A 27,243-nucleotide genomic window follows, 5' to 3' on the forward strand; every position below is an offset into this window, starting at 1 on the left:
CTTTCTTTCTTTTTCTTTCTTTCTTTCTTCCTTCCTTCCTTTTCTTTCTTCCTTCCTTCCTTTTCTCTTTCTTCCTTCCTTTCTTTCTTTCTTTCTTTCTTTCTTTCTTTCTTTCTTTCTTTCTTTCTTTCTTTCTTTCTTTCTTTCTTTCTTTCTTTCTTTCTTTCTTTCTTTCTTTCTTTCTTTCTTTCTTTCTTTCTTTCTCTTTCTTTCTTTTTCTTTCTTTCTTTTTTTTTTCCTGAGGCAATTGGGGTTAAGAAACTTGCCCAGGGTCGTACAGCTAGGAAGTGGTAAGTGCCTGAGGTCAAATTTTAACTCACATCCTCCTGACTTCAGGGCTGGTGCTCTATCCACTGCACCGCCTAACTGCCCCCAAGATCTTTTTAAGCACTGCATTGTTATCAGATTTGTTATTGTTTCATAGCTTTGTTATTGTTTCATAGTCTTCTTCCTCTGGACATACAGTATATGAGTAAAAGAAGGATGTAACATAAAGCTTTTAGTTTTTCAGGCCGATTTCAGAAAACCTGGACTTAAACATGATCTGATGTTGAGATAAGTGAGCAGGATCAGGAGAGCATTGTGCACAGTAACGGAGGATTATGGGATGATCAGCCATCCTCAGCTCTTGTCAGCAATACTGTGATCCAAGATCATTCCGTAGACTTGGGATGGAAAATGCTGTCTGTATTCAGAGAGAGCTATAAAGGCTGAATGCAAATTGAAGCATATTATTTCATTTTTTTTTCTCTGCTGATTTTTCCCTTTTTTCACACTATGAATAATGTGGAAATATGTTTAAAAGGCTATATATATGTATAACATATCAAGTCTTTACTATCTTGGGAAAAGGAAGAGGGGAAAAAATCTGGAACAGTCTTACAAAAGTTAATGTTGAAAACTATTTGAACATGTAATCAGAAAAAATAAAATGGAGGGGGGAAGTAAACTGTTACAAATCATCAAAAAAAAAAAACAAAAAAACAAAAAAAAAAACGTGTTACAAAGGATTATTTGCTGCAAATGTTCTAGGAACTCCCATGGATTTAACTCTCTTCAACTAGGCAGATGAGCAAATGGGCGCGAATTTGAGACGGGACGAGAGCCCGGAAAAGTGTCTGTAAAGCGCCTGACAAGCCTTAAAGCGCTGAGTACATATCACTGAGAAAGCGAGATGCCAGTCCCTCTTTGCTGACAGTGAGGCTGCCTCCCACAGAAGGGAAAAAAAGCTGACAGTGTGTTCGCTCGCTGACCCCTCATTCTCCTTTTAAAACCAAACAAACTCGCTTCCGTCCCTCCGCTGTGGACGCTCTCGCTTAACTTCAGCTTGGTCTCTGCCTTTGTTTTTAATCGCGCTTACTCAGAGTATTTTTATTTTTTTAATTATTCTTAACAAGGCTGGGAAGTTCGTTGCTCTCCCTCCCTACTTAGAAGGAGCGGCGCATAAATCCAAATAACGACGTTCTCCGGGATTCCAGCCGTCACCGCCGCTCTGCAGGCGCGTGCCCCCTTCTGGGGGCGCGCCGAGCCCCGGATGGGCCGCAGCTTCGGAGAAACGTAGCTGCGGATTCGGGCGGGGCGGGGAGAGTGAAGGGCGTGCGCGTGCGACATGCACGCGGTTTCCCGCGCGTAGCTCGCGGCTTCCGGCGCATCCGGTTGGAGGGAGAGGGGCGCGCGCTCTCTGCCGACGCTCAGCAGCGCTCGGGGAGACCTGTGCCCCTTCCAGCTTGGGCCCACTAGGGACTTTATTAGGAGCGTAGACGCCGCCGAGGTGCTTCTTCCCCTCCTCCCAAAGCCCTCCTAGTGTCCGCCAAGCGGCCGTGGCGCCCGAAATCCTCATCCGAAGGCTAGTAGGGCCCCGGGGGAGCGGGCGCGACCAGAAGCTCCTTTCAGCTCCAGAGCTGGAGGCGAGTCTGCGGCCGGGGGACCGTCACTCAAATCAAGTAGACCCAAAGCCTCGCTCTGCTTGGGGGAAGGGTCGAGGGGCGCCCAGTCAATGGCTACTCTTTTCTGGCGCTTGGCGCCGAATTCGAGGTGTGAGGGTGGGGGCGAAGGGACGACTTTGAAGCCACCGGCAGGAAGGGAAAGGAAGAACCGGACGGGATTGGGAGGGGGTGGCTCCGTATCCGGGACTGGGAGGGGGACTCCGCATCCGGGATAAAGGTAACCGGAAGGCGGGGTCGGTGAGCAGACGGGCTCTCTCGGAGCGCGAACAGGTGCCGGTTCTCCAGGAAGCCCAAACCAGAGCCCGGGTCTGTGGGCCCGCCCCGGCCCGCCCGTGGAATCCGCTTTTTCCTTTCTGCTTGGTGGTATTTAGACACGTCAGGAGGCGGCCGTCCCGGGTTTCTAAGTCCCGACTTGTGCGCCAGCTTCGGGCATTGACACTGGAGCCGGAGTAACGCCGTTACTTGCCGGCTTTTGGGGTTTTTAGGGGCTGCGGTCTCCTTTGAGATCCAAGAGAGCACCTCCCGTCCTCATCCGGTAATGCCCGGGAAACTGAGGCGAGGAGAGAGTAGGGTTTTTTTTTCCCCTGAGGCAATTGGGGTTAAGTGACTTGCCCAGGGTCACACAGCTAAGGCGTGTTAAGTGTTTGGAGGAGAGAGTAGTTTAAATTTAGGCTGGAGAGTTTAGTAACCAGGCCCGCCGACGGGAGGGACTATTGTCCGCATCATTCGGTCCCGAGTGACCGCAGAATGGCGTTTGTGTAGCAAAGCGCGCGGGACACACGGAAGCGAAAAAGAAAGTTCGGGCTCCGGGCAGCAGAAAGATTCCCCACAGTTTAGAGTAATAACTGGAGGCACACAATGGGGGGAGGTGCTCGGGCTACTTAACCTAAAGCAAGTGCAGGATACATACAATGAGGGGAATGGGCTTGGGCTTCTTAACCTAAAGCTACTACCGGATACGTACAATGGAGGGGCATGGGCTCGGGCTACTTAACCTAAAGCTAATACCGGATACGCGGACTTCGAGGGGAAGGAGCTCGGGCTACTTAATCTAAAGCTACTACCGGATACGTCCAATGAGGGGAATGGGCTCGGGCTACTTAGCCTAAAGCTAGGACGGGATGCGGACAATGAGGGGCGTGGCTTGGGTCGCGTTCTGTGCGGCGATTGGGCTTCCAGTGTTTGGGCAAACACTTTGCAGGTGTGAGGAAGCGGCCGCAGAACAAAAGCGGGAAGGGGCGTTCTTAACACTGGTTCGGAGCCTTGGCTGAGTTCAGGTTCTCTGGAGAAACTTAGTGGATCCTTTCTGGTTCAGCCATCCAGGTGAGGAGCTTTTCGTTCCCAGCAAGCCCGCGGGCCGCCTTTCTCCGTTCTGCGCTTTTCCGGGCTCGTTTTACTCCTCCGTTCATCTGTGGCCTTGGTCGCCGTCTTCTTTTGTTTCTTTCGGGAAACGATTGAGGTTTTCTTATCTTTGTGTCCTTTGTGGTTTTCTTTTTCCGATTTTAGGCCCCTGTGCGATACCAGGATGTCTGCAGACCCAGAGGGTACCTTAAGCACCTCGCAGATTGCAGCTTCGGAAGAAGAGGCTCTGGTTAGTATTCGCGTCCCAAGTCTTCCGCTTCCCTCGGTCCTTTTGTGCGTGGGGCTTTCAACGAAAAGTAAAGAAGATAAAATAAAAAGCCAGCAGCATTTGCTTTTTCTCTTCTAAATAGATTAATTCAGGTAGACTTTGACAAAATTGTCCCCCTCAAACAACTCCGGGCAGTAAAAATCAGAATCTTCATTCCGGTTGTTCAATCCTATTGCTGATAACAGCATTAACAGTAAGGGATTTTTCCCTCTTTCCCCCATCAAACGAGCCAAGAGATTGAAATGTATACTTTAGATTTGTGCCTTAAGTCTTCATGTTTCTCCACCACTTTTCGCTTGTTTTGAGAAGTCTTAAAATCTTTAGGTTAAAGTGACTCGTGTTGAGATGTACTTTGTATTTTATATCATGTATAGCGTAAAATTAAAGAATCTTGGGAGCAATTTTTCTTTTTAAGTCTACGGTGTTTGTTACATTTTAAACTCCAGAAGCCTTTTTTTCCTTCTTTCTTAAGGAGTCAGTCCTTTAACTGGTATATTGCCTGCCTCACAGTAGACACTCGCTGTCTGACTGGCAAAAAAAAGTTGATAAAAATTTCTGAGGTTTGTGATCAGGCATTGATTGATTCTATTATTTTCTGTTTTAAAAAAGGATTGTAGATAACTTCATAGAAGTTTTTGTTTACATTTATTATCTTTTTAATGCTTTAAAGTTTTTTTAAATTAACATTTGTTTGGCATTTGAATATGAACTTGATATTTCCATAAGCACAGGGTTTGGTTTGATCTCGAGCTGTGATCTCATAGCTCCACAAGTTAAACAGTCTAATTGTAACCAGTTGAATGGAAAAAAACCAGAACAGTGTACCCTAATTATGATCCCGGTGGGGTGGTAAAAACTACAAAAAAAAAAAGTTGTTTTTTTTTTTTAAACTAGAAGTACTTTCTAATGCATTCTGAAGTTTTTTTGTTTTTGTTTTTAAAGCAAACTTTGAATACCTATCATTTGCAAGAATCTAGTCTAATGCTCTGGGGATACTAAATATAAAAGAGAAGGCTTCAGTCCTTGTAATTTACTGTCTAGTAGAAATTCATAAACTAAGAAAATAGGATCCTGAAAAAGTCATTTCACATCTTAAAGAAAAACATTAGAGTTTTAGAAGTTATTATATTGGGTTAAGATAAATCCCAGGCCTCCCTCTCCCCTTTCCTAAATTTTTTACTTGCAAGAGGTAGGAGTTTGTCACACATTTATTTAGTAGTTTATAGTCAAATATCTCTGAAGCTGCAAAGGATCTCAGGTCCCTATCTATAATCCAACCTTTTCATTTTGTAGATGAAGAAGCTGAGACCCACAGTAAGTAGTATATGTCACGCCCTTGGTTAAACAGTAGTAACTTAGGGAGCAGGTATTTGAGCTGAAGTCCTGTAACTCTTCAAGTTTTGTTCTTTGTAAGCAAAGACTCTGGCCCTAAAAAAAAGCAGTGAGGCAGAAAAGAGCTTTGGCTGAGGAGAGAAGAAGTAGGTTCTAGTTTGAATTCTGTTTTCAGCTCATCTCATAACCATGAAGGCAGAATGCTTCACTTCTCTGGACCTCATTTTCCTCATCTCTAAAATTTTAGATACTGGGATTATAAGACTTCCATGAGAATACATGAGGTGTCTGGTTAGAGAATAGGAACTAATAGGGAATTTATGAAGGTCATCTGGTCTTACTCCCTCATTTTTAAAAATGAAGAAGCTGAGGCTCCAGAAGTTGCCGAGCAAAGTTTTGAATTCCAGTCTTAGGCCTCCAAATCCAGTACTACCATACCATACTTTATAGTTTCATTTATTGTGATTATTATATGTTATTAAGTATTAAGAAACTCTTGGTTGTAGAAAGATTTTGTAAGTGTTATAGATATGTTTTTATTTTCTAGGTTCGACCAAAACCATTGTTCTTGAAGTTGTTGAAGTTTGCTGGTGCACAGAAAGATACATTTACAATGAAAGAGGTAAGTTATATTCAGACATTATAAAGGAGGTAGATTGTATTTTGAGATGAAATACAACTAAATTTCTTTTGTTCAGCCTAATGTAGCGTACAGTAATGGTGAAAGAGTTGCATTGTGGAGGAATTTTTTCAGGAGCTAGGGAGATAAAATAATGGAAGGAATTTGACTCTTTTTATAAATGTGTAACATTTTATTACACTGCTTTTACTACTCAGTGGAAAATAGTATCAGGTTTCGAGTAGAAGACTCGGGGAAGACATAATAGGAAAGATAATGTTTGTACCTTGAGTACATTGAGCTGCTTGACCTGTGGACACTTTGTAGAATATGAACTGCATTTTAACTCGTGGATTATTCTTCTATTTACAGTGGTATCACATCCAAAGTTGTGGTCTCAAATTTTCTGCTGTAGAATTACATTTTCCTTTTCCTAAGATATAAATTTTATTCTCATGATGTTATTTTAAAAGTAATTTTATACTGCTATGATCATTATACTACTCCCCTTCTCTGGGGTAATTACAATTTTCTGTAAAAAGATCTTTTCATTCCGTTGGAATTGTGATGGGTAGAAGAGAAGGAAGGAGACTTGTTAGCACAAGTCTTTGGTTTTACTCAATACCTATTGTGGGTTTCAGCTTTGCCTTGATTCAGTGATCAATAGTTAGGTAAGTAGGAGTTAGAGGGCTTCTTTCCTTTGAGTGTGATCTATCAGAAGAGATGGGTCACTTAGTTGTTCATCAGGAAGAGGAAAGAGGAAGATTATCTTCTAAGATTTTTATCATTTTCACCTTCCCCAACAGGAATTCTTAAAGTAGTGTGTGTTTCTAGCTTACATGCTTCTTTAAATTTCATTATGTTATTTTGTTTAAGACCAATAATTCCGGTTTTGCTTTTTTTTCCCATTTCATATTCTGCCTCCAAACAAATTTTAGATTTCAATTCATTGTACATTTGTTAAGTGCCTAGAACATGCAAAGGTTCATAGTTTCAGAGACAATGAAAATAGTTTTGGTGTTGAAGAGCATGCTTTCTCTTGGGAGATTGGGGAAAAAAACAGCGTTTAATTAGCTACTTGCAAAAGGGATTAGGAAAAATGTTGAGACTTTCAGAAGGAGATGGCACTAAGACTTGTGTCTGGAAGGAATCTAAGGTTCCTGAGCTTTAGCTAAGCTTAGAGAACCAGAATTGGGCCAGGTGGGGTGGAAGAGAGAATACATGAATGAAAGGATGTTTGAGATGTTTGGAAGGGGAAGCAGAAGTTAGAAAGGATTTTACATTCCATGTTCTGAGGAGTTTTTTACCCTAGAGCAAATAATACTGAAATAATATGATGACTTCCATTAGGAAAACTTTGGCAGCCTTATGGAGGATGGATTGGAAAGGGGGGAGATTGGAATAAAAAATCCAGTTAGGAAATTATTGGAATAATGCAGGCAGTAGGTGATAAGTGCCTACAGTAAGGTGGTGCATAGGTGAATCTGAAAGAAGGGGGTGGATGTAGGAGACATTATGAAAATAGAGTTGAGAAAACTTGACAATAGTGTGGAATTGGAGAGGGATGAGAATCGAGGATGTCTTGAGTTTGTGCACCTGGGTGACTGAAAAGAAGGATGGTGCTCAGCAGAAAGAGAAGATGTTTGGAAAAAGGGCACATTCAAGAGAAAAGTTCTTTTGGTTCTTTTGAACATTTGGATGTCATTCATCGGAAATGTACTGGAACCCAAGAGATGATTTTTGATAATATGGATTTTGTAATTATCTGCATAAAGATAATAATTGAACCCATGGAAGATTATGAGTGACTGGGAAAGGTTAGAAAGAGGGAAAAAGAAGATAGAACTTGGGGCTTTCATTTCATTAGTGGATGAGGAAATTGACATTATTAGACTGGCAGGAGAACCATCACAGGATAGGAGAACAGGGGGGAGATTCCATAAGAGGAGGAGGTTTCAGAAGTTGAAAGTAAAAAACACAAGGGAAGAGATGGGATTAATCTACTAATACATATATAGCAGTGACATGTGGTTGGTCTAGTGTGAGACTCTTAGATCTTCAGGTGTTTATTCAGGGTTGTGATGAGAGAGGGAGAGAACAGAACGCACACTTATTTAAGGATTTAAAGGAGTCCTATGGTAACTAAAATGAGAGGAGACAGTAAGTACTTAGTCAAGTTCTTAGTTTAACTTTGGTATTTGTGAAAACAAATATCCTTGAGTGTAAATAACATTTAACTTGCTCTTTCAATGAACTCCCCTGGGAGGTTTTGTATTATTAATGAGCAGATGGTTTGTCTCATGGTAATGCGCTCACAGGCTCTTGAGCTTTATGACTGCAATGAACAGAAACTAGGAAAAAGATGCAAAATCAGAGTAGTTAGAAAGCCCTTGCAATTTAATCACTTTTGATGGCGGTATCACTGAGAATATAGGAGATTCATCAGCCCTCTGAAACTATTCTGGAAAAGGGCAGACCCACTTAATGAATTTTATTTAGTAGTTAGTAGTAATATATTAAGGATAGTGTGATAAGCTGGAGAGCATGCAGAGAATTTTGAGTTCAGGACTGATGGTTCAGTGAAAAGAATGGGGTATGTTTAGCAAGGAGAAGAGACCACTTGGGAGACATAATAGTGAGGTCCAAGCCCTGTAATAATGGAAAGGGCACTGACTTGTTTCCTTGGACTACACAGGGCAGAACTAGGGACAAGGGTGGAAATTGCAAAAAGGGATTTAAGCTTTAAGAAAAAGTTTCTAAAGCTGGGCCAGGCTGGAGTGGGCTGGCTCCAGAGGTGGCAGACTATGTTTTGGTGGAGGTCTTCAAGCATAGGCTGAATGACTGCTTTTGTGGGGGGTGTGTTATTTTGGGGATTCCTTTTGTCTTTGACTTGGATTAGAGAACTGCTCTATTTTCTCCCACTTCTCCACACCTACCCCTGAGAATATCCTAGTGGGTAGGCTACATCCATTAGTACTCTTTTAATACATAATCTTGTACTCTCTGGCAGGCTCACTCCTACTTTCTCTCCTTTCTTCCTTCCCTCCCTCCTTCCATATATATATTTATGTATTTTAAATAATAATATTGATTTCTCAGTATTTATAAATTTCATTTCTATTTCAGGTTTTAGTCTATCTTGGCCAGTATATTATGTCAAAACAATTATATGACCGAAAGCAACAGCACATTGTTTATTGTTCAGATGATCTTCTTGGAGCTCTATTTGGGGTACCAAGCTTCTCTGTGAAGGAACCTAGGTAGGCTGCTTCTGTTGATTCATTCCATTTAAAAATCTAGCTATGACTAGGTTTTTTAAATTTAACCTATAAGGTCATCTTTGTGTAGTGAAAAGGTTTTATAATTATATATCTTGCTAAGCGTCATGAGATAGTCTTAATTAGAAACTTGGTATTTTATGAAAAATTCTGAAATATGATTCTTCAACTTTGCCTTACTATATCCTTACTGAACCATTAGAGGTTACTAATCACTACTGCTATAAAGAGCCTACATCCTAGCTACTTTGAAAATACCTATTTCCCTTTTTGATATGCTGCTATGAAACTCTTGTTTTGATATTTAAATGGAATCTAGAGACCAAGTATTTTCTTGACAATTGGGATTGATAATTTTGCTTATACGTGACATTAATTTGTTAAGTAATAGTTTTTAGCATAGCTTCTGTTGTGTATCGTTTTAGTTTTTAAATGATTTTTAATGGATGTTTTGTATATTGTTTACTTCCATTTTCCCATTCTCCAATTTTATTGAAATACTAACAGGCAAATTATGGTGATTTTTAACTTCTCTTTTTTGAAAATTAGAAATAATATAATGACATACATGGTAGTCTCCAAATATATTTTACATATGTCTGGTTACTTAAGTGAATATTTTGTAGATGTTAAACTAATAGAAAAAGAGCATCAAATGATTAGCTTAAGGTTAATATTAAAGTAAAAACAAAATTGAATTTTTTTAAGTCAAAAGATCGAAACATTTTTCCTGTTTTAACAAATTCAGAAGAAACTGCTAAGAAGGGTATAGTTTTCTAAATCCTGAGACTAAAAATAGTCTTCTTTATTAGCTTACTTTAATACTAATTAAGATAGGTCAATTCTTTAGATAGTTTGAATCCCATTGGTAGTATGCTAGATTGGCCCTAATATTTCAATTCAGTTTGAAACTTGTTTAATAGCAAAACCTCTTTTTCCTCCTCAATATTATTTTATTTTTCGAATTACATGTAGCTTTCAACATTGATTTTTTTTTTTTTTTTTTTTTTTTTGGTAAGATTTTGAGTTCCTATTTTTTTTCTTCTTTCTTCCCTTACCTTCCTCCTTCCCAAGACAGCAAGCAATCTGATAAAAGTTATAAATGTGCAGTAATTTTAAATATAATTCCATATTAGTGATGTTGTGAAAGAAATAAAATCAAGCAAAAGAAAAAGCAAAAAAAAATTGAAAATAGTATGTTTCCTTCCATCTTCATCCAGTCTCTCTAGTTTTCTCTTTCAATGCAGGTGGTATTTTCCCTCCCAAATCTATTGAAATTGTCTTGAATCAATGTATTGCTAAGAGCTAAGTCTGTTATAATTGATCATCACATAATCTTGCTGTTATTGTGTCCAATGTTCTCTTGGTAGCATAATTGTTTTAAAATGTTTGATTGTATTCATTTGAATTCAGTCATTATGCAGACTTTCCATTACAGATGTACTTTTTTTCCCCCATCCAATTCCCCTCCAAGGAAACTATATGCCATGATATCTAGAAACTTGATAGCAGTGAATCAACAGGGTAAGTTGATTTTGAAAGAATTCCAAAATGGTTTTTTTGTTGTTGTTTACTCTCCATCACTTCTTAATTAGTTTTCATTAGGTAGTGCATTATGTGGAATTGTAATTTTAATAATATGGAATAATTTAATGAAACAACACAGAAACTAATATTTATATAACATTTGATATGTTTTAATTTATTTTTATAATATATGAATTTTCATGTTCCTCATCTGTATAAATTAACTTAATTAAGTTGGAAATTATTAATGTATTTTGCAAGTTGGGTAATTTAGAAGTCCTCAGTTTGTAGATGAAACACTGATAAGTTGATTTCATGTCCTGGTAAGTAGTGCATTACTTTTTAATTAGTCGTCCTAGTAGGACCCTTGAATAAGTGTTTTTATGTTTTGGAAACTAACAGAATACCACATGGATCACTGTATCTGGGTAAATTACAGCTTGCTTCTCAGTCCCCAGTATGTGGTTCTGTTTCAGCATAGTCTTGATGAGTCCCGATTTCCCTTGTCTAGCCAGCTCCACTTATGGTAAGAATACTTTTGGAGGTCAGATTGGTTTTAGCACTGACTTGAAATTAGCAATCACTAAGCTTGAATGTCTGTCTCATACTTGCTCCCTTACTTCTCTCTGAAATCTCTCGCCAGAAGAAGCCAAAGCCCCTTTCCTAGGTCATCTCAAGACATGGATGCAAGAGAAGACATATATCAAGTTAAATTAAAATTAACAAGCTCTGCAAATGCAGAGATGATAATAGTAATTGACATCTTTATGTAATGCTTGTGCTTATGAAAGATCTTAAATACTATGTCAATCAGAGCTTTATTTTCTATCCAAAATGTTCTTTTTTCCCCCTAAAACAAAAATATGTAAAATTATGCTAACATAGTGGGTTGTTTCACTCTTATGTGTTAATAATGATAAGTGACACTTAAATATGGCACATTTAATCTCAATTAACTTTTCAACATTGGTTAAGTGTAGGGTACAGTAATATACCCCATTCAGTAGAGGAAGATACAGATTTAAAGATGCTAAATAACTGTCCCATGGTTATACAGCTCCCAGACTTAGCCAGAAGTATAAATTTTTAATTTTGACAATTTAAGGGGCAGCTAGGTGGCGCAGTGGATAGAGCACCAGCCTTGAATTCAGGAGGACCGGAGTTCAACTCTGGTCTCAGACACTTAACATTTCCTAGCTGTGTGACCCTGAGCAAGTCACTTAACCCCAGCCTCAGGGGGGGAGGGGGAAATGCCATTTTAAAGAAATATTTTTGTGCCACTTATTAGCATATTTAACAAGGATTTCAACTGCATAAGAGGTTCTGTCTTGCTGTTTTTATTTAAATTATCTTTTCGAAACACCTTAGTTGTATTTTTTTTTCTTTAGAATTTGCTAGCCCAAATACATCTACAAATGAAACCAGGCATTGGCTTGAAATTGGAAGTGATCAAGAGGTGATCTTTACTTCAATATTCTATTGCAGTAATCCTTTTACACTGGAAAGTGTTTTTTTTTTTTTTTTTTGTTGTTGTTGTTGTTGTTATTGTTTTTTTTTATTTGAATTGTATTCTTAAGCTTAATATTTATTTAGTACCTTTATGTTGAACACTTAGGAATCTATGCAAGAAGAGAAACCACCAAATTTGAATGCTACACCAACTACCTCACCCAGAAGAATATATAGTGAAATAGGTATATATAGTAATTAATATTTAACTTAATTTAAAAATTTCACTTCATTTCTACCTTGAAATTAAGATTTACATTGATAGTAGTTGATTTAATAATCAATGCTTGAACGGAGTTTTTGTTTGTTAGGCTGATTGATCTTTTGAGTCTTTTCATATTCTCTTTATATGATATATGCTTACTTATTGAACACTGGCTAATTAAATTCTGTCCAATTTCTTTCTTATTAATGCATTTTAATTTTACTGCAGTGTCTTTTAATATAGTTTTTTTTTAAACCACTGATAGGTAATTTCATTTGAGAAAATGAAAATGGAAGATCTCTTTGGATAGAAATATTAATGGATAAAATTATTTAGAAATGTGTAAAATTACACTTATCCGTATTACACTATGTCTTAGTAAAACAAAAATTAAGCACACACCCTCAATATGATACATTGACAGGTAAATTGCTTACATGAACTGTTATACTAATATGTTACACATTATAAGAACAAAAAATAAAAAAAGTTAGAAAGTATGGTAGATAACAAACAATAGTTTTTTTTTTTAAATACTACATAAAATTGTAGTATTTTTATTGAAAGCGATTGAATATACTGTATTATCTTTGAAAATCTTGACAATTTAAGATAAATCATTAACATCATTAGTGATAATGGGTAGAATTGCGTATTTTAAAGAATTTTAGTGCCTTCAAATAATTATGACCTAAATGTTCTTTTTTCCCCCCAAAACAAAAATATGTAAAATTATGCTAATATAGTGGTCTGTTTGACCTCTTTGTGTTAAAATGCATCATGTATAATATCAATTAACCATTCAACATTGGTGAGGTGTTGGGTACAAGTATATTTCCTGTTTAGTAGAGGAAGAAACAGGTTTAAAGACACTAACTGTCCCGTGGCCATTTGGCCTCTTAAATTTACCTGGAAGCATAAATTTTTAATTTTGACATTTTAAAAGGGAAAATGCCATTTTAAAAAATATTTTTGTGCTACCTATTAGGAGCATATTTGACAAGGATTTCAATGGCAGTGGTTCTGTCTTGCTGTTTTTGTTTAAATTATCTTTTTGAAACACCTTAGTTATATATTTTTCTTTTCTTTTTTTAATATTTAAAAAATTTATTTTATAATTATAACTTTTTTTTAACAGTACATATGCCTGGTAATTTTTTACACCATTGTCCCTTGCATTCACTTTTGTTCTGAATTTTCCTTTCCTTCCTTCCACCCCTTCCCCTAGATGGCAGGCAGTCTTATACATGCTAAATATGTTATAGTGTATTCTAGATACAATATATGTGTGCAGAACTGAATTTCCTGTTGCACAGGAAGAATTGGATTCAGAAGGTAAAAATAACTTGGGAAGAAAAGCAGAAATGCAGTTTACATTCATTTCCCAGTGTTCCTTCTCTGGATGTAGCTGATTCTGTCCATCATTGATCAATTGGAACTGAATTAGATCTTCTCTTTATTGAAGATATCCACTTCCATCAGAATACATCCTCATACAGTATTGTTGTTGAAGTGTATAATGATCTCCTGGTGCTCATTTCACTTGGCATCAGTCCATGTAAGTCTCTCTAAGCCTCTCTGTATTCATCCTGCTGGTCATTTCTTACAGAACAATATATATTTTTTTTCTTTAGAATTTGCTAGCCCAAACATATCTACAAATGGAACCAGTCGTTGGCTTCAAATTGAAAGTGATAGTGATCAAGAGGTGATCTTTAAACTTTAATATTCTACTTCAATAATTCTTTTATACTGGAAAGTGTATGACTTGTATCTGAATTGTATTTTTAAGCCTAGTATTTATTTAGTACCTTTCTGTTGAGCACTTAGGAATTTGTGCAAGAATTGCAAGAAGAGAAACCATCAAATTTGAATGCTACCTCACCAGGAAGAACACATAGTGAAACAGGTATATAGTAATTAATATTTAACTTAATTTAAAAATTTTACTTCATTCCTACCTTAAAATTAAGATTTACATTGATGGTAGATGATTTAATAATCAATGCTGAAAGGAGTTTTTGTTTGTTAGGCTGATTGATCTTTTGAGTTCTTGTTATCTTCTCTCTATGACATGCTTATTTAAATTTTTTTTTTCAATTTCTTTCCTGTTAATGCATTTTAATTTTATTGCAATATGTTTTAAAATAGTTTTGTTTTTTTTAACCACTGATAGATAATTTTATTTGAGAAAATGAAAACGGAAGATCTCTTTGTATAGAAACATTAATGGATAAAATTATTTAGAAATGTGTAAAATTACACATATCCGTATTACACTGTTTATGTCTTAGTAAAACAAAAATTAAGCACACACCCTCAATATGATACACTGACATAAATTGCTTACCTGAACTATTATACTAATATGTTACACATTATAAAAACAAAAAATAGAAGTTGTTAGATAGTTACCAAACAATAGTTAACATTTTTAAAATGTTACATAAAATGGTAATATTTTTGTTGAAAGTGATTGGATGTACTGTATTATCTTTGAAAATCTTGATAATTTAAGGTAAATAATTAACATCATTAGTAATAATAAGTAGAAATGCATATTTTAGAGAATTTTAGTAGCTTCAAATTATTATGTCCTAAATGTTCTTTTTTTCCCCCTAGAACAAAAATATGTAAAATTATGCTTATATAGTGGTCTGTTTGATCTCTATGTGTTAAAATGAATCATGGATAATAATCAATTAACCATTCAACATTGGTGAGGTGTAGGGTACAATTATATACCCTGTTTAGTAGAGGTTTAAAGACACTAACTGTCCCATGATTAGTTAGCCAGAAGTATAAATTTTTAATTTTGACATTTTAAAGGGGGAAAATTCCATTTTAAAAGAAGTATTTTTGTGCCACCTATTAGGAGCATATTTGACAAGGATTTCAGCTGCATAAGAGGTTCTGTCTTGCTGTTTATGTTTAAATTATCTTTTCAAAACAACTTAGTTATATATTTTTTTCCTTTAGAATTGGCTAGCCCAAACACATCTATAAATGGAACCAGTCGTTGGCTTCAAATTGAAAGTGATAGTGATCAAGAGGTGATATTTAAACTTTAATATATTCTATTGTAGTAATTCTTTTACACTGGAAAGTGTATGACTTGTATCTGAATTGTATTCTTAAGTTTAGTATTCATTTAGTACTTTTTTGTTGGATACTTAGGAATCTATGAAAAAATTGCAAGAAGAGAAACCACCAAATTTAAATGCTATACCAACTGCTTCACCCAGAAGAACATACAGTGAAACAGGTATTTTAACTTAATTTTAAAATTTTACTTCATTTCTACCTTGAAATTAAATTTACATTGATGGTAGTTGATTTAATAATCAATGCTGAAAGGATTTTTTGTAAACTGATGGATAATTTGAGATCTTTCTTTTCATCTTCTCTTTATATCATATATACTTATTTATTGAATACTGACTAATCATTTAATTTTTTTCCAATTTCCTATTAATGCAGCATGTTTAAACTAGTTTCTTTTAAGCACTCATAGATAACTTGATTTGAGAAAATAAAATTGAAGAATTCTGGATAGAAACATTAAAGGATAAAATTATTTAGAAATGTGTAAAATTACATACATTCATACTACACTGTTTACTTCTTAGTAAAACAAAATTAAGCACACACCCTCAATATAATGCATTGATATATAAATTGCTTACATGAACTAGTGTACTAATATGTTATAAATTATAAGAACACAAAAATAGAAGTTAAAGTATGACAGATGAGCAATAGTTAAATTTTTTAATGGTACGTGTAATAGTAATTTTTTGGTAAAAGCTATTGAATATTTTGCTTCATTATCTTTGAAAAACCTTAACATCAATAATAATGGGTAAAAATGCATGCTTTAAAGAATTTTAGTTAACTTCAAATTATCATGTCCTAAATGTTCCTTTTTTTTTCTAAAACAAAATATTTCAAATATGCTAATATAGTGGGCTATTTTACTCTGTGTTAGTAATGATAATGACTGATACTTAAAATGAATTATGAATAATATCAATTAACTTTTCAACCTTGGTGAGGTAGAGTCCAATTATACACTCCATTCAGTAAAGGAAGAAACCGGTTTAAAGACACTCAATAACTGTCCCATGGTCATACAGCCTCCCAAACTTAGCCATTTTAAAGAAATATTTTTGTGCCACCTATAGGAGCATATTTGACAAGGATTTCAGCTGCATAAGAAGTTCTGTCTTGCTGTTTATGTTTAAATTATCTTTTCAAAACACCTTAGTTATATATTTTTTTCCTTTAGAATTGGCTAGCCCAAACACATCTATAAATGGAACCAGTCGTTGGCTTCAAATTGAAAGTGATAGTGATCAAGAGGTGATCTTTAAACTTTAATATTCTACTGCAGTAATTCTTTTACACTGGAAAGTGTATGACTTTTATCTGAATTGCATTCTTAAGTTTAGTATTCATTTAGTACTTTTATGTTGAATACTTAGGAATCTGTGCAAGAATTTCAAGAAGAGAAACTACCAAATTTGAATGCTACACCAACTACCTCACCCAGAAGAATACATAGTGAGACAGGTATATAGTAATTAACATTTATCTTAATTTTAAAATTTTACTTCATTCCTATCTTGAAATTAAGATTTACATTGATGGTAGTTGATTTAATAATCAATGCTGAAAGGATTTTTTGTTTGTAAGGCTGATGCATCGTTTGAGATCTTTCTTTTCATCTCTCTGTACGATGTATGCTTATTTATTGAACACTATTTATTTTCCAATTTCTTTCATATTAATGAATCTTAATGTTACTGCAATATGTTTTAAAAGTTTTTTTTAAACCACCGATAGGTAACTTCATTTGAGAAAATAAAATTGAAGATCTCTTTGGATAGAAAAGTTAAAGGATAAAATTATTTAGAAATGTGTAAAATTACATATATTCATACTACATTATTTGCTTCTTAGTAAAACAAAAAATTAAGCACATCCCCTCAATAATAGATTGATGTATAAATTGCATACATGAACTACTGTACATATGTTATAAATTATGAGAACACAAAAATAGAAGTTAAACTATGACAGATAAAAAGAAAAGTTACATTTTTTAATGGTACATAAAACAGTAATTTTTTGGTAAAAGGTATTGCTTCATTGTCTTTGAAAACCTTAACATCAATAATAATGGGTGAAAATTCATTCTTTAAAGAATTTTAGTAACTTCAAATTATTATGTCCTAAACGTTCTTTTTTTCCTAAAACAAAAATGTCAAATTATGGTAATATAGTGGGCTGTATGATCTTTCTTTTTTAATAATGATAATGAGTGAACTTAAAATGGGTCATGGATAATATCAATTAACCTTTCAACATTAGTGAGGTGTAGAGTAATTGTATACCCCATTCATTTGAGGAAGAAACGGGTTTAAAGACACTAAATAATTGTCCCCGGTCATGCAGCCTCCCACACTTAGCCAGAAGTATAAATTTTTAATTTTGCCATTTTAAGGGGGAAAATGCCATTTTAAAGAAATATTTTTGTTGCAACTATTAGGAGCATGTTTGACAAGGATTTCAACTGCATTAGTGGTTCTGTCTTACTGTTTTGTTTAAATTATCTTTTCGAAACACTTTAGTTATATATATTTTTTTTCTTTAGAATTTGCTAGCCCCAATACATATACAAATGGAACCAGGCGTTGGCTTCAAATTGAAAGTGATAGTGATCAAGAGGTGATCTTTAAACTTTAATATTCTACTGCAGTAATTCTTTTATACTGGAAAGTATATGACTTGTATCGTATCTGAACTGTATTCTTAAACTCAGTATTCATTTAGTACCTTTGTGTTGAGTACTTAGGAATCTATGCAAGAATTGCAAGAAGAGAAACCACCAAATTTGAATGCTACACCAACTTCCTCACCCAGAAGAACAGATAGTGAAACAGGTATTTAGTAATTAATATTTAACTTAATTTTAAATTTTTACTTCATTTCTACCTTGAAATTAAATTTACATTGATGGTAGTTGATTTAATAATGCTGAAAGGATTTTTTGTTAAGGTGATGACTCTTTTGAGTTCTTGTCATCTTCTCTATATGATATATGCTTATTTATTAAACACTTATTAATTCTTTATTTTTTCCAATTTCTTTTCTATTAATGCATATTCATTTTATTGCAGTATGGTTTAAAATAGTTGTTGGGTTTTTTTTTAAACCACTGATAGAGGTAACTTCATTTAAGAAAATGAAAATGGAAGATCTCTTTGTATAGAAATGTTAAAAGATAAAATTATTTAGAAATGTGTAAAATTACATATATTCATACTACACTGTATACTTCCTAGTAAATCAAAAAATTAAGCACACACCCTCAATATAATGCATTGATGTATAAATGGCTGACATGAACTATTGTACTAATATGTTATACATATAAGATCACAAAACTGGAAGTTAAAGTATGACAGATAAAAAGCAATAACTAAATTGTCTTTAATGGTACATAAAATTGTAATTTTTTGGTAAAAGCGGTTTAATATTATACTTCATTATCTTTGAAAACCTTAATATCATTAATAATAATGGGTGAAAATGCATACTTTAAAGAATTTTAGTATCTTCAAATTACTGTGTCCTAAATGGTCTTTTTTTCCCCCTAAAACCAAAATATGTAAAATTATGCTAATATAGTGGGCTGTTTTACTCTATGTGTTAGTAATGATGAGTGACACTTAAAATGGGTCATGGATTATATCAATTAACCTTTCAACATGGGTGAGGTGTAGGGTCCAATTATATACCACATTCAGTAGAGGAAGAAACAGGTTTAAAGACACTAAATAATTGTCCCATGGTCATTTAGCCTCTTAAATTTAGGCAGAAATAAAAGGTTTTAATTTTTATATTTTCAGGGGGAAAATGCCATTTACAATTTTTGTTTTTGTGGTAATATTTTTGTGTCACCTAGTAAGAGCATATTTAACAAGGATTTCAACTGCATTAGAGGCTCTGTCTTGCTGTTGTTGTTTAAATTATCTTTTTGAAACACCTTGGTTATATTTTTTTTCTTTAGAATTGGCTAGCCCAAACACATCTACAAATGGAACCAGGCGTCGCCTTGAAATTGGAAGTGACCAAGAGGTGATCTTTAAACTTTAATATTCTACTACAGTAATTCTTTTACATTGCAAAGTGTATGACTTGTATCTGAATTGTATTCTTAAGCTCAGTATTTAGTACTTTTGTGTTGAATACTTAGGAATTTATGCAAGAATTTCAAGAAGAGAAACCACCAAATTTGAATGCTACAACTACCTCATCCAGAAGAACACATAATGAAACAGGTATTTAGTAATTAATATTTAACTGAATTTTAAAATTTTACTTCATTCCTACCTTGAAATTAAGGTTTACATTGATGGTAATTGATTTAATAATCAATGCTGAAAGGAGTTTTTGTTTGGTAGGCTAATGGATCTTTTGAGTTCTTTTCATATCTTTATATATGATGTATGCTTATTTATTGAACACTGGCTAATTATTTAAATTCTGTCCAGTTTCTTTCCTATTAATGCATTTTAATTTTACTGCAGAATGTTTTAAAATAGCTTTGTGGGGTTTTTTTGTTTGTTTTTTTGTTTTGTTTTGTTTTTTAACCACTGCTAGGTAACTTTATTTGAGAAAATGAAAATTGAAGATATTTTTGGTTAGAAATTTAGAAATGTGTAAAATTATATATATTCATAGTATACTGTTAACTTCTTAGTAATACAAAAAATTAAGCACACACACTCAATATGATACATTGACATATAAATTGCTTACCTTAATTATTGTATTAATGGTATACATTATAAGAACACAAAAATAGAAGTTAAACTATGATAACAAACAATAAAATTTTTTTAAATGTTACATAAAACAGTAATATTTTTGTTGAAATAAATTGAATATACTGTGTTATCTTTGAAATCTTGATAATTGAAGGTAAATCATTAACATCATTAGTAATAATGGGTAGAAATGTATATTTCAAAGAATTTTAGTACCTTCAAATTATTTTGTTTGATTTTCTGCCTGATTTAATTACTTCATTGTATGGTTATTTTTATCTTCTAATATGATTGATCAAGAACTACTGCTAGAAGTAAGAAAAATGACAGCTCTTCCAATTTGTTCATTTGTGCCCATGCATTATTACTATCTTCAATCCATAGTTTCTTTCTGGGAATCTTTTTTTTAAGCTATTAGTCTATTTTGTGAGGGTTAATCTAGATAAACCCAGACAATATTGTAAATCCACTTACCTGGCTACAATATGTTATAATATTCTGAAAGCAAATAAAGGAATGAGGGTACCAGTCTCAGTCCTTTTGTGTGGAGTCTCTCCCACTATTCCCTTAGAACATCTCAGATTTTTAGTCAGGATATGTGACCCAACTTAAGTGAAAATATTGGTATTAAGCTTTATTAATTGTTAATAAAGCTTAATTTTTTTTGTAAAAAATAAACAGATTTAACATTTTTACATTTCAGTGGGTTATCTTATGCACATGAGCCATTGCAGCCATTGGCAACTATCTTGTTTTTCTTTTTTTCCCCCTTTTTTAAGTAGTAGAAATGAAATCTTTTTTTTTTTTTTTAAAGTAGCTCTTGGAGTAGCTAGGTGGGGCAGTAAATAGAGCACCAGCCCTGAAGTCAGGAGGACCTGAGTTCTAATGTGACCTCAAATACTTAACACCTCCCAGGTGTGTGACCTGGGCAAATCACTTAACCCCAGTTAACCTCAGCAAGGACAAACAAACAAAAAAAAAAAAACTTAATTTGATCTATCCTGCCAGAGAAATAAGATTGTCTAAAAATTGAATGACTAAAACCAATTTTGCAATAAACTTTTATTCTTTTCTTTTTTTTTTTTTTTTGACATATAACCACTGATAAGAAAATCATTCTAGAATACCACATTTGTCAAGATAGAGGATTTAATTTTTTAATTAAAAAAGTATTCAATTTTTATTCTCCGGTTACCTGTAAAACAATTTTTTTCATTTGTTTTAAAAACTTTTGAGTTCCATTTTCTCTCCCTTCCTCTTCACCCTCCTCCCATTGAGGAGAGGCACATGTGAAATTATGTAAACCGTTTCCACAAAAATAAGTTGTAAAAGAAAAAAGATTTCTTGCCTCCCTTTCCCCTCAAAAAAGAAGATAATAAAAAACTTTCAAGAAAAATGAAGTTTAAAAAAATAATGCTTCAGTCTATATTATGACATAATCAGTTCTTTTTCTGGATAGGGATAGCATTTTTCATCATCATTTCAGTCTTGAATCTTTGTATTATTGAGAATAGCAGAGTCATTCACACCTGATCATTTCTCAACATTGCTATTATTTTGTGCACAGTGCATTTCACTTTGCTTGAGTTCATGGAGGACTTTCCGGGTTTTTTGTTTTTTGTTTTTTTTTTTTAATAAGAGCATTCTGTTCACCATTTTCCGTTATAATCACATACCATAATTTATTTAGCCATTCTCCAATTGGTAGGTATCTCTTCAATTTCCAATTCTTTGCCTTGAGAAAAAAAATTTTCATACATAGGTCAAAGGAGATGCATGATATTATAGTCCTTTGGGCATAGATCATATCTTTTCATCATTGGTCAATTGGAGAATGGCTATTTATTATTTATTTGATCCAGTTTCCAATCATTTGAGTAATGAGAAATTCATCCGAGAAATTTGCTTCAAAATTGTTTTTACAATTACTATTGCTAATTGTATTTATCCTTGTGTATTCTATTCTCTTTTCACCCTGTTCTTCCTCAAAAGTGTTTTGCTTCTGTGTACTTCCTCACTTAATATGGCCTCTTCTGTCACCTTCCCTCCTTGTATTGCTTTCCTCTGCTATTTTCCCATAGATAAGATAGATTTCAGTACCTGTGTTGGATGTAACATACAAAGGACTTTTCAAAATTAAAGCTTTTTATTTTCAAAACCAGATTTTAAAAGATTTTAAGAAAGAAAATGTCTGAATGAATTTTACAAATTATTACTTATGGAGATATAGTTCTATAAATGGTATGTTAGATGACTTTTTAAAAAATTGAGAAGTTTCAGTAGAGCTGTTTTTTTTTCTTTTCGAACATTTGTGTCACATTTTAGTTTATTATGCCTTTAATTCTTTTTAATGAAAAAAATTTCAATATAAATGTAAATGAAGCATTTTTTAAGATAATGATTGTATAAATTAACAAAAAATTTTCTTATTTTCTTACAAAGAAAATTCGGGTGATTTGTCTGATGAAAGAGACAGAAAACGGCATAAGTCAGATAGTATGTCCCTTACATTTGATGAAAGCTGTGCACTATGTGTCTTAAGAGAGATATGCTGTGAACCAAGCATTAGCGGTGACACTACAGAAATCCCTTCAAGTCCGGTAATCATTGTTTATTAAAATAGTTTAGATATCTTGTTCAGTAAAATGTAGGTAAAGGTGGTTTGAAAGAACTTTCAAAGATAGGTATGAGCTTTTAAAATTGAAATAAGTTTTTCTATTTAAGGAAAACAAGTATATAAAAACATCCTGTTATTGGGGGGTGGTGATTAATATTAAACTTGATGAAGATATTTACAAGAATCAAACTTAGATGGGTTTTAGGAACTTAAAGCAATTTCATTCTAATGATTTGAAAAGTTTAACAAGCAAAGGCAGATCCCTCCCTGCCACCCCCCATTTACCTTAGATATGTATAGTTCTTAGGGGTCTGAGAGCTGTAGCTCGTTTCAACTACTAGAATTTGTCCAGTTGTAAATCTTTAGTTAAAATTTAAGGCAATGCCTTTGTTTCAGCTACCAGCAACTAAGTCATTGTTAGTTATAGTCACCATCTACCCACCTATTACATCTAATGTGGTAGCTTTTAAAATGAGAAAAAGATTCACCTGGATGGAGGGAAATACTGATGTGACATTATGTATGACAAGACAGTGTGAGTATTTCCTTGATTTCCATGTAAATGTATGACATTTTATTTAGTACCCACTGTGTATTCAGTACTGTGGGAGATGTTGATGGAAAATTAAATCATGACTTTGGTTTCCAATTTATCCATCTAGCTGGAGACCAATGTCTTGTATCTTTGAAGTTAACTGTATTGTTTCAATTGTGTACTTAGCTATTTCACTATGTAGCTGGTTGTACGGTGTATCCTTGAAACAATGTCTTTTAAACAGGGAACTATAGATTGAGAGCTAAAAGGTTACTTGGGCATCCTCTTGATTAGTTCCTTCCCAGTTCTTTCATTCTAGGATGTCTAATCATTGATCATTCAGCCTAAGTGAAGATTTTATCTGATGGAAAACCCATTAATTTTTAATGTGGGGCATTGAATACTCTCATTTTTAGTAGATTTTTTTTCTTAGTTTGAGCTAAAATTTAATTTTTTTATTTTTAAAATTTTTATCAATTGAGGGCCAGGCAAAGCAAGTATGATCTTGCCTCCACATGGCAGTGCTTCCATATGTTTAAATATTACTGTATCCTCTAGTAAAGGTTATTTTTTTCTAGGATAAACATTCCTATTTCCTTTAATGAAAGCTGTAGTGATTTAGAGTATTCCTCCCATCATAGTCATACTCCAGGTTGAATATTAACTTTTCATCATTCCTTCAAACAATGTAGTACCCAGAACTGGTTTTATTACTCTTCAAATGATCTGACATGCTTGTCATTGTATGATGCAATTATCAGCACCTTGTGCTAGTACACTTTTTTTGGGTAATCTTAACACGTGATCTCACTGATCTCAGATGTGGAGGCATCCTCTCTAGTCATGCAAATTAGCAACTATTCTGTAACTTGAAGTCTATAGAATTGCTTGGATCACAGAGTTCTGAAACCAGCTCTATTTACTCTTTGTTCTTGAGCCTGATATCCATGGACTGTATCCATGTATAGATTTTAAGTTGTCCATGATAAGACTTAAAATAGGAAAAAAATTACAGCTTTATTTTCACCAAATTTATAAATAAAATTTTCCATTTTCTTCAATTACTTTAAAGTATTCTTCTGAGGAAGGGGGTCCATGGGTTTCGCTAGACTGCTAGGGTGGGAAGGCACAATACAAAAAGGTTAGGGTCGTCTTCATTGTAACATGCTGCTTGCTCATTGGATATTTTTACTCCCTTCACTGACAGTAAGTAATTCTTGTGGATTATTTTTCTGATCTTTAATTGGTTTCAGAGCCTTGTTCAGTCTATTGTAATTTAGGGTATCTATTGCTTCATTAAAACCTTAGTCTACTTTCATCAGATTCTTTAGAACTGGGCTCAAAATTCACTCATTAAAACTTGGATCCCCTAATTCCACCCCTGCTTGGAGGGACAGACCTTATGAGAGAGAGGAAGGGCTTGTAGATTACTAGAATAGGCTGAGTCTGGCAAAAAGGCCTTTTTTCTCCTAGATTTATGGATTGGGGTGAATAAATATGGGAAGAGTTGGGGGTGTTTTGCTTGGGTCAGAACTGAGAAAGAGATTTGGGTTTGATATCAAAGGCAAATGAGAATATAATCAGGGATTGTGAAAACAGTATCAGGAGGAAAAGGGACTTGGTAGGCTATTTGGAGAAAAGGGCTGGTAACTGAGGGAAGAACCTATTTGCAGTAGAAAAGAGATAAACCAGATCCCTTGCCTTAAGATCAAAGTGTTACAGCTGAATTGTTATGAATAATAACTTATTGATTCTTTGTTTTGGATTGCCCCCATTTCAGTTTATCTTATCTTCCCTCCAGAACATACATACAGTGAATCCTTGCTTGAAACAAAGAAAAGTAACCAACAGTATACCAACTGTCAGCAGTTGTGTTTGACTGTATTCTACTTCATTCTAACCACATAGTTCCTTATGTTGTCAGAAAGGAGTGTATTTATTTTCTCCTGGGGAAAGACCAATATTGGGCATTAGATTTTCAGTGTTTGACTTTTAAGTGTCCTTCCATTTACGTTGTTTATCATGTGTATATATTGTTTTTTGAGCAGCTACCTGCCACAGTGGATAGAGTGCCGGGCCTGGAGCTAGGAATACTCATCTTCCTGAGTTTAAAAATGATCTCAGAACATGTGCTAATTATGTGGTTATTTAACTCTATACCTCAGTTCCCTCATCTGTAAAATGAGCTGGAGAAGAAAATGGCAAACCATTCCAATGTCTTTGCCAAAAAGAAACCCCAATGGAGTCATGGAGAATAGGACACGACTGAACAACGATAAACTATTGCTTTCCTGGTTCTGCTTGCTTCATGTTCTGCATTACTTCATATTAGTCTAGTGGTTTTTTTCCTTGAATTTTTCATATTGTTTTTCATGCTACAAGGATATTTTATGTTCATATTCCACAATTCGTTTAACTATTTCTCCAGGTAATGAACACTTCCCTTTGTTTCTGGTTTTTGTAACTGCCTAAAGTGTTGCTGTGATTGTTTTTCTGTATTTGAGAGTTATTTGTCTTCCTCTCCCTCACCTCCCCAGCTATACTCTCAGCATTGGGATCTCTAAGTCAAAGATTATGAATGGCTTAGGGAGCCCACATTGTTTTGCAGAATGGTTGGACAAGTTTATAGGTCCATTAACTGTGTATTCATCTGTTTGTCTTCCCATATGTCTTCCAGTGTTGAGTTGTCATCTTTTGTTGTGATGATTTGCTGAGCATGAGATGACACTGCCCCCTTGTTTAACTTTGCATTTCTATTATTGCTAGTGATTTGGAGTATGTTGTTTTTTGTTGAGGTTACTATTGATGTGAACCTAGGCTATTTGCATTTAAAGGGGTGTAATTTGCTGCTGTCTAATCAATTTTTTCCTTTTCTTCCTCTCCCCCACACTTTTGTTTTGGAGGGTGGAGTAAAGCAAGATCAACAACTTTTTCCAATCTTTAGGAATCTTTGCCTCTTTTGGTTATCTTGCTGCAATTGATTCTTGAAGGCTTTAGAAATAGTGTCCAGCAGCAGAGATTTCTTATGTATCTAATTGGCCAATTCCAATAGCTTCCAACTTCTGGTTTAAGTATGATTTTATTGTATATGAAACCTGAATGTGGTGATTTCATATTTTTTCCATGGGAATGATGTACTATCATAAATTTTTTCACAATTCTGCTATTTTATCTCCGTTTGATTTCCATCTGTTTTTACTTGCAAGTTCAATCAGAATGAGCTGGCTTGATCTGGATCTCACAGCATCTTTGTGAGTGTTTTCTTAACCGCTTTTCACTGTTTTTGAGGTAATACTGCTTGTAGCCTTCCAACATTTTTCTGTAGTTTTACAATTGAGCTTGTATTCAATTGATGTTGCTTTTGACTGCCATATGTCTCAGCTTGCCAATGAGGTAGTGTTTGCTAGTTAAGGCTATTTCTGGGGCTTTTTGTTCCTTTCACTTGTTTGTTGTGATGACTGTTTTACAAGAAGTAAAATTGGAAATTGGATTAGTGAACTTCTGTGAATATGGAAGAGTAAAAGATCAACGGAGAACCTTCCTTTTAAAGATCCCAAACGATCCAAAAATCTTGTCAATAAATTGCCCCCAAAGGAGAGAGAAACAAACTACTATAATTTTTCAAGAGAAACATTTTAGGGAAAAAATATCCAAGGTTTGAACAAACAAGAGAAAAGGTTCTACTATAGTCAAAAAAATAGAAGCATAAACACCAGATAAAAGTATATATAATGCAAAACAAAACCTCTAGAACACAGTGGATATTGGAAGAGTGGAAGTAGTGAAAGAATTTAAGAAAAAATACCAGGAGGAAAAAGGAACTGATGAGAACTTGGAAATGCCTTTCCTGAGATTTCTGAAACAACAGCTTAGAAATATCTGAAGAAAAGGTAAAATTTTAAAAATAGAATCATATCCCTGGGGGGCAAAACTGAAGAAACTGAGAAAGGGAAGCATGGTCAAAAAGTTTAACAACTGGATAAAGATATAGCACAATTGGAAAAATTGAATCCACAGGACAGAACAAGGAAAAGGTTTTAGTATTGTCAAGGAAAAAGATGGTTTTGCAAGTAACTTAAGAAAAGCATCTCATAGGAGAAAGCATTGATTTGAATGATATAAGATTTTTCTACCAAAACAAGAGAGAAAAGGACAACATCTGAAACCTGTTACTCCTAAAAATCAAGACTAAAATTTCTTCCCTGAGGGG

General features: G+C 34.3%; 1 protein-coding gene across 2 annotated transcripts in view; it reads left to right on the top strand.

The window, feature by feature from the left end:
* The first annotated feature begins 2,733 nt into the window (after nucleotides 1-2,733).
* The window catches only part of LOC141545110 (E3 ubiquitin-protein ligase Mdm2-like), a 34,609-nt gene continuing 10,099 nt past the window's right edge, over nucleotides 2,734-27,243 (top strand). Inside the window, exons 1-18 of one of the 2 annotated variants that reach the window (XM_074272079.1) lie at nucleotides 2,734-3,269; nucleotides 3,453-3,537; nucleotides 5,456-5,530; nucleotides 8,654-8,787; nucleotides 10,280-10,329; nucleotides 11,721-11,788; nucleotides 11,948-12,026; nucleotides 13,681-13,754; nucleotides 13,877-13,955; nucleotides 15,026-15,099; nucleotides 15,224-15,311; nucleotides 16,335-16,408; nucleotides 16,531-16,618; nucleotides 17,703-17,776; nucleotides 17,904-17,991; nucleotides 19,122-19,189; nucleotides 19,308-19,392; nucleotides 22,324-22,481. In XM_074272079.1, coding sequence (XP_074128180.1) covers nucleotides 3,472-3,537; nucleotides 5,456-5,530; nucleotides 8,654-8,787; nucleotides 10,280-10,329; nucleotides 11,721-11,788; nucleotides 11,948-12,026; nucleotides 13,681-13,754; nucleotides 13,877-13,955; nucleotides 15,026-15,099; nucleotides 15,224-15,311; nucleotides 16,335-16,408; nucleotides 16,531-16,618; nucleotides 17,703-17,776; nucleotides 17,904-17,991; nucleotides 19,122-19,189; nucleotides 19,308-19,392; nucleotides 22,324-22,481 — 1,422 coding nt within the window. In that variant the 5' untranslated portion in view covers nucleotides 2,734-3,269; nucleotides 3,453-3,471. The remainder of the gene's footprint in view (nucleotides 3,270-3,452; nucleotides 3,538-5,455; nucleotides 5,531-8,653; nucleotides 8,788-10,279; nucleotides 10,330-11,720; nucleotides 11,789-11,947; nucleotides 12,027-13,680; nucleotides 13,755-13,876; nucleotides 13,956-15,025; nucleotides 15,100-15,223; nucleotides 15,312-16,334; nucleotides 16,409-16,530; nucleotides 16,619-17,702; nucleotides 17,777-17,903; nucleotides 17,992-19,121; nucleotides 19,190-19,307; nucleotides 19,393-22,323; nucleotides 22,482-27,243) is intronic. The other variant, XM_074272080.1, reaches the window with a different exon arrangement.

This window comes from Sminthopsis crassicaudata, chromosome 5 (assembly GCF_048593235.1).
Source record: "Sminthopsis crassicaudata isolate SCR6 chromosome 5, ASM4859323v1, whole genome shotgun sequence".
Taxonomy (NCBI): domain Eukaryota; kingdom Metazoa; phylum Chordata; class Mammalia; order Dasyuromorphia; family Dasyuridae; genus Sminthopsis; species Sminthopsis crassicaudata.